At 43.9% G+C, this 14737-nt stretch overlaps 1 protein-coding gene across 1 annotated transcript in view; it reads left to right on the top strand.

Annotated features, from left to right (window-relative positions):
* Positions 1–14585, top strand: part of LOC127378951 (protein unc-80 homolog) — a 44112-nt gene extending 29527 nt beyond the window's left edge. Inside the window, exons 36-64 of the mRNA XM_051428330.1 lie at positions 39–182; positions 394–494; positions 597–683; positions 791–974; positions 1066–1160; positions 1404–1493; positions 1581–1682; positions 1810–1990; positions 2082–2347; positions 2773–2907; positions 3032–3170; positions 3349–3445; positions 3517–3687; positions 3818–3910; positions 4014–4232; positions 4607–4807; positions 6156–6279; positions 6360–6485; positions 6560–6683; positions 6838–7044; positions 7130–7314; positions 7417–7582; positions 7733–7912; positions 8000–8147; positions 8637–8693; positions 9712–9793; positions 10195–10300; positions 10965–11204; positions 11573–14585. Coding sequence (XP_051284290.1) covers positions 39–182; positions 394–494; positions 597–683; positions 791–974; positions 1066–1160; positions 1404–1493; positions 1581–1682; positions 1810–1990; positions 2082–2347; positions 2773–2907; positions 3032–3170; positions 3349–3445; positions 3517–3687; positions 3818–3910; positions 4014–4232; positions 4607–4807; positions 6156–6279; positions 6360–6485; positions 6560–6683; positions 6838–7044; positions 7130–7314; positions 7417–7582; positions 7733–7912; positions 8000–8147; positions 8637–8693; positions 9712–9793; positions 10195–10300; positions 10965–11204; positions 11573–12156 — 4634 coding nt within the window. The 3' untranslated portion in view covers positions 12157–14585. The remainder of the gene's footprint in view (positions 1–38; positions 183–393; positions 495–596; positions 684–790; positions 975–1065; positions 1161–1403; positions 1494–1580; positions 1683–1809; positions 1991–2081; positions 2348–2772; positions 2908–3031; positions 3171–3348; positions 3446–3516; positions 3688–3817; positions 3911–4013; positions 4233–4606; positions 4808–6155; positions 6280–6359; positions 6486–6559; positions 6684–6837; positions 7045–7129; positions 7315–7416; positions 7583–7732; positions 7913–7999; positions 8148–8636; positions 8694–9711; positions 9794–10194; positions 10301–10964; positions 11205–11572) is intronic.
* Positions 14586–14737: the final 152 nt, after the last annotated feature.

Genomic DNA, 14737 nt, shown 5'->3' with positions numbered 1-14737 from the left:
CAACCACTAAGAAGTGTTATTTTTTCACTTTTTTCTAGATGAAGAAAACACAACAGAACACACTCCTACTCACCACATGTTACAGCCGCCCCAAGCTGTCTTCCCAGCATGCATCTGTGCTGCAGTCCTACCTATAGTGCACCTCATGGAGGACGGGGAGGTTCGAGAAGATGGTGTGGCAGGTGGGTGTCATTGTACAAAAAAAACAGTTTTTTGCCTCAGTGTTGAAATAAAAGAGATACATTGCCCTTAATTAGATATTTTATCAGCACAGTATTGGAACAAAACATAAAAATATATATTGATAAATTGTCCTGTCCTTGTGTGGGACTGCACTCCAAACACAGTATACTGTACTTGCAAGTACAAATATTTCCTTCAATGTTTCTTCAGTGAGTGCTGTTGCCCAACAAATCCTTTGGAACTGCCTGATTGAAGATCCAGCTCTGGTTCTCCGTCACTTCCTGGAAAAACTGACAGTGAGCAACCGACAGGTAGGTGAACACCCGGAGAAACAAACAACGCTTGAGTGCACAACCTAAAGGAAATGTAAAATGTGACATGACTTGTATTCATTGTGTTGCTATGCCTGCCAGGATGAGCTGATGTACATGCTGAGGAAACTCCTGCTCAACATTGGAGATCTGCCGGCCCAGACCTCTCACATCCTCTTCAACTATCTGGTGGAACAACAGACTTTACTCATATCTTTATTTGTTATTCATCTTTAAAGTACTCTTTAAACTTTCAATTAACCATCGCTGCTCTCAATCAAATCTTCCTCTCCTAGGTGGGACTTATCATGTATTTTGTGCGGACTCCATGTGAGTGGGGAATGGACGCAATCTCGGCCACCCTGACCTTCCTGTGGGAGGTGGTGGGCTATGTGGAGGGTCTCTTCTTCAAGGACCTGAAGCAGACCATGAAGAAGGAGCAGTGTGAGGTCAAACTGCTGGTCACTGCATCCATGCCAGGTGAACTTACTGATGCTGCTTAACAATATCATTCCCCACTGACTCCTAAATGGAGACCTAGCTGAGGCCTAAATAATATTTATTTGTGCAGGAACCAAAACACTGGTGGTGCACGGTCAGAACGAATGTGACATCCCAACACAGCTTCCGGTTCATGAAGATACTCAGTTTGAAGCCCTGCTCAAGGTAAGGACACCTTTGGTGGAGGAAGTAGTCTGATCCTTTACTTAGGTTAAAGTACCAGTACAACAATGTATTTAAAAATACTCAAGTATAAAGAAAGAGTTTTACATTCAAAATCTTCAGTAAAAGTACAGAAGTATTCTCAGCAAAATGTAATTAAAGTATTGTAAAAGTAGTAGAGTAAGAAGTGTAAAGCAGCCTAAGATGGAAATACTCAAGTTATGATATTTTCTCTCCCCAAACCAGGAGTGTCTAGAATTCTTCAACATTCCTGAGGCCAGATCGGCACACTACTTCCTCATGGACAAACGATGGAACCTCATCCATTACAGCAAGGTAGACACATTAGGTTTTATTTTTAGCTGTTATTTTGAACTCTCTGGATTACTCTCCAACACTAATGTTGCTATCTTCCTTTTCCAGACATATGTAAGAGACATCTACCCCTTCCGAAGATCAGTCTCTCCCCAGCTCAACCTGGTCCACATGCTCCCTGAGAAAGGACAGGAGCTTATCCAGAAACAGGTAGGGAAGATTAAAAAATATTGCTTCTAAGGATCTATTAAATGAAATGATTAAACGAACACGCTAGAGTAATGTGGTAACATGGTACTTTTTCCCCATTCCTTTTCTCTCTATATTCTTCTTCTAGGTGTTTTCCCGTAAACTCGAGGAAGTTGGTCGGGTCCTCTTCCTCATCTCCCTCACACAACACATGCCAGCTGTGCACAAGCAATCCCACGTCTCCCTTCTGCAGGAAGACCTACTCCGCCTGCCGTCCTTCCCTCGAACTGCCATCGATGCAGAGTTCTCGCTGTTCAACGAGCCACAAGGTGACGCTGACTCCAACTGTATGGATAGACACTTCATTCAATCACTCTAGTTGATATATTTTACCACCATCTCCTCCTCCCCCTCTCCCAGGTAAGGAGCTGTTTGGTTTGGATACCCTTCACAAGGTGCTGTGGATCAAGCTGCTGGAGGAAATGTTTCTGGGCATGCCCAGTGAGTACCCGTGGGGCGACGAGATGATGCTGTTCCTGAACGTCTTCAATGGGGCCCTGCTGCTGCACCCGGAGGACAGCGCCCTTCTCAGGCAGTACACAGCCACCGCCATCAACACCGCCGTTCACTTCAACCATCTGTTCTCCCTGAGCGGCTACCAGTTGATCCTGCCAACCATGCTGCAGGTAAAAGCGCCACAGAAGGTCGTTCATTAAAACTAACAAAAACAAAAAAAACGCCATCTTAGGTGGGAAGTAACAGTTAAATGTCATGATGTACCAAAGTATCTCTCTCTCACAAAATAATAATAATAATGATAGGAATGTATTTTTCTGCAACTGGATTTATTTATTTAACACCATTTTGTTGCTCATTTAGTTTCCCTTCCATGTGCAATAAAGTCAAACTTTACATCAAACACATTTTTTTTTGAGCCAACAGTACAAACGTATTTAAGACAAAGGGGGCCTCCTCTTTTTGAATAGTATTGTGGGTAGAAATAAAAAAATCAAACATTGTATCCTGTTGCCTAGAGTATGTGTACACAAACATACTGTATGAAAGGGAGAAATACGATTCTGAATCTGTCCTCTCTGTATTGTTACATCAGGTCTATGCTGACTATGAGAGCGACCCTTTACTGAGGCAGGGCATCGAGTTCTGCTGCCGGCAGTTCTATGTTCTCCACCGCAAACCCTTCATCCTGCAGCTGTTTGCCAGTGTGGCTCCACTGCTGGAATTCACAGTAAGACTACAGACACACACACATTTTATTCCTTAATACACACATAACTTTTTATATTCCTGGATGTCTGCAATTTGTGAATTCAGCTTAAGTGGACTTCTCCTTTCTTCATCTCCCATCCCAGACCAGCACCAGCACTGGTCTGTCTAAAGGAGTGTCAGCTCAGTGTCTGTTTGACCTGCTGGTCTCTCTGGAGGGGGAGACCCATGACGCCCTGGATGCTCTGGAGCTGGTTAAGGCTGAAAAACCTCTACGCTCTCTGGGTAAACTGTCACTTTCACATACACATATTTTGGTCTTTATTGCTCGTAGTAGTGGACAATCACAAATGAATTTAATTTCATTTCGTCTATAGAATGCTCCTGAATATCTTGCTACTGTCAGTGCAATGTATGTGCTTGAGCTGTAGAAACAAAACAAAACTGTATTTCCTTGTTGCAGATTTTTGTTATGGTAATGAAGACTTGGCATTTTCCATCAGCGAGGCCATTAAGCTGTGTGTCACTGTGGTCGCCTACGCCCCTGAATCCTTTAGAAGGTATGGAAACATATCGAGGATTATCTTTCCCCTCTCTGCCCTTCTCTGTTGTCTAACATGCGTCTCTCCAGTCTCCAGATGCTAATGGTACTGGAGGCCTTGGTCCCCTGCCACCTCCAGAAGCTGAAGAGCAACACGGTGACAATGGAGTCAGCCTCGGCTGCCAGGGACGAGATCGCTGCCATCGCGGCTTTGGCCACATCCCTGCAGGCCCTCCTCTACAGCTCAGAGGCCCTCACAAGGTCTGACTGATGCAACAGAGAAAACAATAAAACAAGTCTGGATTTTTGGGCTTGAGAGCCCGTGTTTTTGTGCACAGGGATGCCATGTCCTTTTAGTTGCTAACCATCCTCTTCATTTTATCATTCACAGGCCCATGACCGCCCCCCAGATGTCCCGCTGTGATCAGGGCCATAAGGGGGGCACTACAGCTAACCATGCCATGTCAGGAGGTGTCAACACCAGGTCAGGACTATAACATGATCAATTGTAGGCTACAATGCAAGTGGAGTCTGGAGTCTGACAGACGAGACTGAGGTCCTGTTTGTATGCATGTGTCTGTGCCCAGGGACAACCTCCACCTGCTGGAGGAGGGCCAGGGAATGCCGAGGGAGGAGCTTGACGAGCGCATTGCCAGGGAGGAGTTCCGCCGGCCACGGGAGTCCCTGTTAAACATCTGCACAGAGTTTTACAAGCACTGCGGACCGCGACTCAAAATCCTACAGAACGTCGCCGGTGAGCCGCGGGTCACGGCCCTGGAGCTGCTGGACATCAAGTCCCACATGAGGTGATTCACTCATGAAAGATTTCTGTCATCAGATTCATTGATAAAAGTTTGTAAGTTAATTGTTCTCTTCCTGCAAGTTGCTCAAAAGCAAGGAAGAGTGTGAATCAACTAAAAGTTTTTTTCACTGCTGGTCATATGCAGCCTGAAAAGGGGATGGATGTGTTGATGTAATTCTTTTTTCAGGACACAAGATCTGAAAATGGATTTTCAAATGAAGCAGTGCAGGTGTAAATGGAATAGTAACACTTTAGAATTATATTTTTCATGGATTTTTGTGAACATTGCAGTACACTTGTCATGAGGAAAACATAAAAATACCTTATCTAGTGCTACTGAGCTGCACTGAAGCTGCACTGTATGTGTCTCTGTCCCAGGCTGGCAGAAATCGCCCATGCCCTGCTGAAGCTGGCACCCTATGACACCCTGACCATGGAGAGCCGAGGGCTGCGGCGCTACATCATGGAGATGCTGCCCATCACCGACTGGTCGTCAGAGGCCGTCCGCCCCGCCCTCATCCTCATCCTCAAGAGGCTGGACCGCATGTTCAACAAGATCCACAAGATGCCCACGCTCAGGTGCGCACGCCCACAGGCATTATGCACCAGGTCTGTTGAATACGATCACTTCTTACTGTCTCCCTGTGAGTGTATCGTGCTGTGCCGGTGCCGTGGTGTGTACAGTAGATAGACGGCTTCTTGGCACTGTCCTTTGTACTGCTGCCTTCGTGGGTGCTGTACCGTAAGTGCTGCTGTGGTGTGTTTTTGTGCAGATACACGTAAGCGTGTGTGTGCGAGAGGCGCTAAATGCAAGGATGTGTGTACTAACTATGGATCACCAGCAGTGTTCCCTCCAAGCCAGTGTTCAGTCTTGTGTCATGAAAGATGATTCAGATTTTACTTTGAGGCAAACACCACTGTTGCAGATTCAGCTGGTAATGACTGCAGGCATGAATGCAGTCAAAGGTGTTTTTTGTTAACTAATTTAAACACACATTTTTACTACTTCACACTAACATTACTCATTCAGAGATTTGATTACAGTAACACTGCTCATAATAATAGTAATATTTGTGTTTCATACATAAAATACAGCTCAAATAACATTACATAAAATTGAATAAATCTAAATGTAATTGAAACAATGGACATTTAATTTACATTTAACCAAATAAACTAAAGCTAAAATGAAAACACACAAACGGAAAGGATTTTTTTAAGTCTTAAAATGTTTCTTAAAGGAAATACAAGATATTAATGGAAAAGGCTATTCCACAGTTTACGTCTAAGGTGGCCTCTCAATACTACTTTGTCGTAACTGTTGATATATTTAATGCTATAATACTGGTCAGGGTATAGAAGGAGAGACAATGAACTAAATAAAACGATATTAACATGTTCAAATACATCGAAATGCAGTACAAATACACCCTCGGAGCAGAAGGTGCAAACCTCCTTCATGACATTAGGACGACTGACTCAGAGGTAACTGTGTTGGGATGTCACTTCACACCAGTATCTGTTGTTGTGTTTAGCTGGCTATGTTCGTGAGCTTTGCTGTATACTGTATTTGCTGTCAGTATGGCCTTTATTTCAGTCATAAAGGTGATGATTGTGTGACGGGGAATATTAATAAAGTGGTAAGTGTTCCACCAGTATCACTCTCAGCATATGATGGTTTGCTCCTCCGTTCTTTGTAGATTTGATACATTTAATATTAATCTTATGCCACATTCAAGTCATTGGAAAAGAAGCCGATGAGATGGAAATAAGATCGTTTGGCTTTTCACAGCCAACATCTTGAATTTCTTTTTCATCCCACATGACATGAATGAGGCATTTGTGTTTGGACACTCTTTTTAATATCATGACAATGTGCTTTTGTTTGGTTGCGGGGGTGGTCTTGTTCTGGGTGTGTGTTCTCCAGGAGACAAGTGGAGTGGGAGGCAGCCAGCAGCCTGATCGAGGGGATCTGCCTGACCCTGCAGCGACAGCCAATCATCTCTTTCCTCCCACACCTTCGCTCGCTGATCAACGTCTGTGTCAACCTGGTACGGAGACACACTCAAGACAACCCAAATCCTTCTGTGTGATGACTGTTCTTTGAGTGTTTGTATGTGTGTGTTGTCAGGTGATGGGTGTGGTTGGTCCGTCCAGCGTGGCAGATGGGCTTCCTCTTCTCCACCTCAGCCCCTACCTGTCCCCTCCGCTGCCCTTCAGCACAGCAGTGGTCCGACTGGTTGCCTTGCAGATTCAAGTAGGTCATCTGTCTCCTCAATCAGAAACACTGACTGTACATTGCCTAATTTTTTATTTCCTCCATTTGTTTAGGCCTTGAAGGAGGACTTTCCTCTCAGCCATGTGATCTCACCCTTCACCAATCAGGAGAGACGAGAGGGGATGCTACTCAACCTGCTCATTCCCTTTGTGCTCACTGTGGGCTCTGGGAGCAAAGGTTAGATTAAAGGCTTTATGTGATAAGAAACAGTCCCAAAAAGTCAACTTGGTAAACCAAAAAAATACCTGCAGGTGGTCAATAAGACGGTGGAAAAAATAAATGTAGATGCATTTGCTTGCTAGCTTGTTTGTATTTTAATGTCCCTTTGCAGATAGCCCCCACCTGGAGCAGCCCGAGATCTTTCTGCTCCTCCAGACGGTCATCAACATTCTCCTGCCTCCCCGGATCATCTCCACCTCCCGCACCAAGAACTTCATGCTGGACGCTTCTCCGGCTCACTGCTCCACCCCAGGCGACACAGGGAAGGATCTGCGCAGAGAGGGGTTAGCCGAGTCTACCAGCCAGGCTGCATATCTGGGTACGACTGAGAAAACGACTGCATTTTGTAGCTCCTTTCGTTCCTGGCACTTCTCATCCTCTTTCCTCCTTCCTTTCCTCTGCAGCTCTGAAGGTGGTGCTGGTTTGCTTTGAGCGCTCGTTGGGGAACCAGTGGTACCGGCTGAGCCTGCAGGTGAAAGAGATGGCTCTGAGAAAGGTGGGCGGCTTGGCCTTCTGGGACTTCATTGACTTCATTGTGAGAACCCGTATCCCTATCTTTGTCTTGCTGAGACCCTTCATACAGTGCAAGGTAAACAATCAGTGACTCTCTTAGATGTGTGTGCATGTGTGTACTATTTGCCTGTGTCTTTTTGTCTTCTTTACTGGTCCACATATGTTTATGTTTGTCTAGTTGTTGACCCAGCCTGCTGACTCCCAGGAAGAGATCACAGCACGTCACCACATCGCTGACCAGCTGGAGCGACGCTTCATCCCGCGACCCCTTTGCAAGAGCTCATTGTTTGCGGAGTTTAACAATGAACTCAAGATCCTCAAGGAGGCTGTGCACAGCGGCTCTGGTCAGACACTTACAATACTGGAACAAAAACTTCCATTTCTTATATTTTTAACACTGAATTCTTTTTTTAATGTAATGAATGTTAACTTTTGACTGTTGAATGTTGACTATTTAAGCCTGTGTTTCTGTTTGACCTGCCCAAACCCAACAGCCTACCAGGGCAAGACATCCATCAGCACGGTGGGCACCTCTACATCAGCCTATCGCCTCAGTTTGGCAACAATGTCGCGCTCCAACACCGGCACAGGCACGGTTTGGGAGCAGGACAGCCAACCATCACGCCAGCCCTCCCAAGACACACTCAGCCGCACTGATGAGGATGACGAAGAGAGTCAGAAACATTCCCTTTTTTTTTTAATTTTCTTCCACGTCTGACATTTGCTGAAATTCAAACTGAACTCCGTCCTTCTCCCCCCAGATGACTCCATGAGTATCCCAAGCGTGGTGAGCGAGCACGAGGCCTTCTTGCCCAGGGTGATAGCACAGCGGCGTTTCTCCAGCCACGCCACCGGCTCAGCCACGTTGCAACCCGAGGTCCCCCGCACCACCATGCTGCCCAGCCACAGGTAACATTCCCGGCATACAAATACACACTGAAACGCACACAAGCATGTATTGCAAACAAGCATGAAGTTTAACTTTTCTTCAAGTGTAGTTTCATTTATGGACAGGAAGAGTTTTGGGTATGTACGCCACTGGGGTTGAACTCAACCAATGAGATTGTTTCTGTTTCCAGAGCAGCTCTGCCTTCAAGAATTGTTCATGTATGATTCAAATCTTTATGAAATATGTAGAATTAACATTTTGAAAAGGATCAACCAGTCATATCCCACAACCAGTCATTTTTTTCTGTATATCTCTGTTGATTTATGATGTTTTTTATTCAACAGTCTCAGAGCAGCATTGTGAAGTAGCTAAGACTCAGTATCTTGGTAAGAACGAAGTTGTGGTCAGAGCCCTGGCTTCCTGTCCCACTCTCGGGGCTCAGGGATTTGACGAATCTTGACTACACTCCCTAAACTCCCTATTCTCCCCCTTCGCCCCCCTTTTCACAGTGAACCCAATGTGCTAGATGAGTCCCAGGGCCTTCTGCAGGAGGGTAACCTCTCTAGGTACAGTGGCCCTCTCTCTGTGTGTGTCCCATTGGTGCGTTCTTGCATCTGTCCGCCAGTGGGAGGGGCATCGCCTCGGGACGGCCTCCTCTATTGGCCGCCTCGCCGTTCACTCATCCACATCCACACAAATCGCCCACCCCCTCACTTACCTGTCTATCTCTTTCTGTGTGGGTTCAGTGTGCCGTGTCTCTGTCCCCTACCTCCCTACTTCCTCTTGACTCCACACTGACCCTCATCTTCTCAGCTCATCTGCTGTGCTATCCTAACCAGGCCCCTCCCCCCCATAAAAAAGAAAAAAAAGAAAAGAGGGCCCCTTCAAGCCACGGGGGCCAGGGAGCTCTGCCTCTGTTTCTCCTCTGTTAGCTGTGGGTCTTTACAGTTGATGTGCCATCACCAAAGTCAGCCTCTCTCCCATTGGTGCCATGGTGTTTCATACTGTTTCTGTGTCTATCAGGCTTCTCGCTGATCAAATTGGGCGTCCTACTCTGGATACCAATCTGTAGGGGCAAGGGGGAACTGGGGTGGCAACCATAATAATAAATGGACACTTTTGTTGTTTTCTTTGTCCAGTTTTGTCCATTATAGCTTTTAAGAACAATCTGATTTAGCCCTGTTTCATGGTTCGATGACAAAATAACTTTAAAGGTGTAACATTTAAAAAAGCGGGTAGGAGATTTGAAATGTATGAAGAGCTTATTTCAAAAAACTAGAAGTCACACAAGTTTCTTTTGTCAGTGTTGCTGCTCCAGCCCCTATTATCCCCTGTTGTGTTTTCAGTGTATGAATCATGGCAGTACTGTTTTCTTCTGCACTGTGATGTCTTGTAACATACTGTGTGTGTCGTGTAGTGAGCGAATGGTAGAATAGCAGCGACATCTTATTGTGGTCAAAGATGTGGTCAGTAAGCGAGCACTGCTGGGGATGCGGTGGTGTTTTGGTCCCTTCATGGTGAATGTATTTCTGTGTGTCTGTGTGTCTGTGTGTGTGTGTGTGTCCATATGATTGGTTGTACCAGGGTTGCCAGTGTGCAGAGTGAACCAGGCCAGCAGAACCTTCTGATCCAGCCTCCGTTAGGAAGAAAACGAGGCCTCAGACAGGTGTGGACATCATCTTTGTCTTTTATCTTTTTTTAATTTAACACACACAGAAGGATAATGTGGATAAATAGGCCTAATGTGATGGTAATAAATATGAGCAATTTTATAGAATATCAGAAAATAGAAATAGGAGTTTTCACTCATTGGATCATGATTAAAAAGATGCATTTTTAAACAAATTAGGAAAAGAAATCCTACAGATTTGTTATTGTAACGCTATCAGATGTAAGTAATCACACATAGTAGGCTTTATAAATAAAAATAAAGTAAATTTAATACCTTTTGCATGCATAAATAAATAGATCAATAGATTCTAAAAGACTTTATAGTTTTCATAAAAATGCATGAATGGAAACCCGCTGATACTCCACTATTCGCTCTAAATTGTGACTTTCCTGCAGCTGCGACGCCCCCTGCTGTCCATCCCAAAGAATGAACCCCGTGGTCGATCCGGAGCGAGGCTCTCTACAACCCGCAGGAGCATCCAGCCCAAGAACAAACCACTGGGTAACAGCACACGTGCCTTTGTTTGTTGTGTGTGTGTGTGTGTGTGTGTGTGTGTGTGTGTGTGTGTGTGTGTGTGTGTGTGTGTGTGCGTGTGCGTGCTAGTGTTGGTGACTGAATGTGAGTGTATGTTAAAATGAAAAAAACAAACAAACAGAAAAATGGCCAGACTTACCCTGCACTTCAGATCAAGCACACAAGCCGAATCTATACAGTTTAATTCTGTTTAAACACAATTCTACAATTAAAAATACTCTATTTAATGTCTGTGTGCTGACTTGAACTGACCCATCTTCCCCATTCACAACCTCTGTCTTTGTTCCAATGCTGTTTGTTGTTCCACCTGTCACCAGACTGACTCTTCTCACTCTTCTGTCTCATGCCTTTTGTTTCTAAATAAAGAAACTTTATTGGACTGTGAAGGTGAGACATAACCCTTAACCCTTCCTCTCCACCCTGCAACGGCCCGCCCCTTTTATCTGCAACCTCACCCAATAGGACGCTCTGCATGTCTGTCTTGCATCCCCTCCCGGTCCTTGCCTTACCCTCCCTCCCTCCCTCCCTGTTTTGTCCTTGCCTCCACTCTCTTTGGTGGTGCTGATGTTTTAGCGAGTCGCTAGCTGGCGCCTCTGGTTTGACCAGGTGCGCATGCATGTGTGCCCCACAGCGCATGGAGACCAAAAGAGGTCAGTGACCTTTACAGAGAATCAAGGCCAGCAGCCGTCTACTCCCAGCGCTATGGAGCCTCCAGGTGAGGACAGAAAGGCCAGTCCTGCCCTTTCAAAGTCCCCAACACTGGAAGTGCCCTCTACCTCGTCAGCCACGGTCACTGCCGACCTGCACGGCCCTGCTAACACACAGGTAGGAGCAGCAGAGGGAGGACTGGAGCAGGGGTGGGTACGTAACTGTTGAAATAATACATTTGATCAAATTCTCACTACCTGCTGAAGTCTATGCATCCTTTTTATATATATCAATATTAAAGAATACAAAAATGACAGTAATTAAATAATGAATCTAAATTTTTCATAACAAATCCTTTTTATTTAATCCCAGCAGTTTTTACTACAAAACATTATTCAAGGTCCACTTTATTTTAAACAACAGTACCATTTTTTATCAAGTCTTTGTCTGTCAATCAACAGGACAGAGCCACAACAATGACATTCAATAATAATGAGCTGAGTTTAAACTAAATATTGGACAAATTTACATTGTACAATGTACATTTATATATATATATCTAAGCCGAAGATAAAGTAAGTATAAAGTAAATAGATGAGTTATGTCCTGTAAATGTGTTCAAGAGTTGGAGACATACACGTTCTTACAAAGTCGAAAGTACAGGAACAAAGTGTATTCTCACCCAGGTCCCTCCAGCCATAAGCAGCAAGGAGAAGAGAGAGCAGTGGAACCTCCGCAGCAACCTCTCCCCTCCCCCCTCCATCTCCCGCCCTTCCACCCCAACACCCCCATCCCGTACCTGCTCCCCGCTGCCCCTCTCCCGAACCTGCTCCCCTCTCCCCTTGTCTCGCACCTCCTCCCCTCTTCCTCCACCGCTCCCGGTGCTGGGCACAGCACCCGCCCCGGGCCCCCCGCCACCTCCACCGCTGCCACCGACCCCTCTCCTGCCTCCCCCGCCGCCGGGGCCGCACAGGATCAGAGAAAGCCCCGGGGATGAGGACACGACGGCTCTCCTGCCGCGCAGCGACACCCTGCTGCAGCTCAGCGAGGACGATGGCACAGAGAACCCTCTCCTCACCCCGCTGCTGTCCCATTCCTCGCCCCGCCGGTCGCCCCGCCGCTCACCCCTGCCCCTCTCCCCCGTCGACCTGGACCTGGACGAGTCCCACGTGTGAGAGGATTGTATTTTTCTATCTGTAGCCCAAGCCAAATGCCATACAGATACCTGCAGGGTACAAATAACAGGGAGGCTGCGCGGCACACATTTCTAAACATTTATGAGTAATAACAGAAAAGTGTACATTTAGATTTGACTGACAATCTAAAAGTACCTAGTTGGAAAGAAAGGGAATGTTCAGACAGGAGAAGTCTGTTTTTCCACACTAACCCCCTGCCTCTTCAAGTATGTCTACAACCCACTGACTTGATTTCATTTTCCCCCTCAGCTTTGCCCTGAAGCTAAGCTGCTCTCTCCTCTGTGTAGTTTAGTTTAGTTTTAACTTAAGTGTTCACTCCTAAAAAGGATCCTTCCTCTCTCTGTATCTTTTTAGTGTTGAATATCAACATGAAAATCATTACCTGTTCTTATGGCTACACACCCTGTGGGTTGAATGTATACTTCAGCAGCAATCTACCTTTGTCTCCTTTATCATAGAAATATGAAATCGTGTGATCAAAGATTTATTTTTTAATTATATTTTATGTTACACAAAATTATTAATGAAGGTAAATAATTATTAAAGATCAGAAATGGTTAATTGATTGATATTTAACTAATGAATGCGTCTAATAATTAAACGTTTAAGAGGTCTATCACAGAGAAATTTAAAAAAAAGGAGATATAACTTTTACATGTCTAAAGTGTTGCAAAGATTATAAAGGGATGCAGAACTTGTATAAATAGTATATTAAGAGCCATTCTAAAGCTATGGGTGAAATGAAGCTGATGATATACAGTAAATATACAACACAGTATATGTATATTAAACACTCTGTGATCAACAGGAGCAGGAGATGAGAGATTTTATATTTTAGAAGATTATTATTATTCAGTATGATGATAAAGCTGTAAAAATGTTCATGGAACAAGTCGAGTAGATTACAAATTCCCCACTTAAATCCAGTGCTACTCCAGTGTTTGTTTTTAAAGGGGAATTCCACTTTTTTCTTATCCAGACATGTTCAATTTGATTTAGTATTTCACATCTTTCATATTCCACATGATTAAATAAATTCAATGAGGGCTAAATTCAATCAGGGTGGGGAGAACCCATTTAAATTAAGTTTAGATGATCTTTGAATGCGTTTGGTCTGTCTTGTCATTTGATTTTATGTAGTTTTTTAGGTGCACTGGAAATTGTCCAGAAAAAGGAGGATTTAAACACCAAATCCACCACTGACTTGTTCAGCGAACATTTTAACGCAGTTCAGCGGCAGATAAACCAATCATTGTGCAATCATAATGTCAAACATATCCCACTAATTCTACAGTGTGTGTTGTGCTGCTCAGTGTCTAAACAGACTATTTTAAGTTTGACCAAAGACTGTATCTTTAGCTTGTGTTTCAGTGGTCTAAAATATGAATTCAGAAAAACATGTAACATTTACTCAGTCACTCGTCCTGATGTTGCAGCGCTGGTTTAGTTTGTGTGTCTGTGATGTTGTCAAACGCTCACAGACTCCTTTAATTGCAACTGTGATGAAGCGATGCAGTAGATGGCTGTTACCTCGTTGCTCATTCCATGCCTTAACAGAGAGATATTAACATATTAACGTCTGTCAATATACACATGTCTGTTTGTATTGAGTTTATTCTGTAAACCTGAAAAAGATGTTGCATATCTAAGATCATTTATTTTAAGATAAAACACACTTTTTGTTTGTAAAACTATCTTACCTTGCTTTCATGTAGAAGTCTGTTGCAGTCTATTAATGACTGATCATGTGACTGATTATAATGATGATGTTAAATCACATAGTGCAGGATCGATATGTGCCATAACCCACGCCAACGCACTGTGAGTGTTTTGTTATCGGCTGCTTCTCTCTACTGTGTGTCAGTGCTGTAATTTACGTTGTTTGTTTGGACTATTTGTGAAACTATTGTAATCATTTGGGTACATAGAGATTGTGTACTGTTTACGCATTATGCAGTGTGAATAGAGAGGAAATAATATTTACATTGTATTCTTAATAAAACACATATTACCCCCCTGTTTCTAGCTAATTTAAGACCCAAAATGTTTGAGAGTACGCCAGAGTAAAAGCAGTAAGTAAATGTTTCTGTAATGCATTCTTGTCCCGTCATGTCAGCTCAACACATTCTTAGTTTAATTTATTTTTTTAACACAATGCAAAACATCTATCTCAATCTATCTATCTCAAATCCATTAAACACACATTGAACCGTACATCACATTAAAGTCTTACAAAGAAATACAAAGAGGTTTGTAGTCAGAAGGCCATTGAACTGTTGAATCTAAGTTCCCTTTAAATGTACCGTGTCTGTGTCAAATTATGTCTTCTTTGTGCAAAGTTAGAATAAACGACAGTATATCAGAATATTTCTGGAATATCTAAATAAATGGATATTGTTTACAATGTTTTTCTGCTTTCTGTCCATTTATAACCATGGAGAAAACAACAAGTTATGGTTATTTAGTAAGTCAATAACAAAATGCTATTTTCAGTGTTATTCTTCTCTCAATCTCTTCCTCTTTATCTACTTTTTAGATTTTACTGACTCACTATCCACGA

Source organism: Dicentrarchus labrax, unplaced genomic scaffold (assembly GCF_905237075.1).
Source record: "Dicentrarchus labrax unplaced genomic scaffold, dlabrax2021, whole genome shotgun sequence".
Classification (NCBI taxonomy): domain Eukaryota; kingdom Metazoa; phylum Chordata; class Actinopteri; family Moronidae; genus Dicentrarchus; species Dicentrarchus labrax.
Note: the sequence above shows the minus strand (reverse complement) of the source record. Positions and strands in the feature narration are given on the sequence as shown.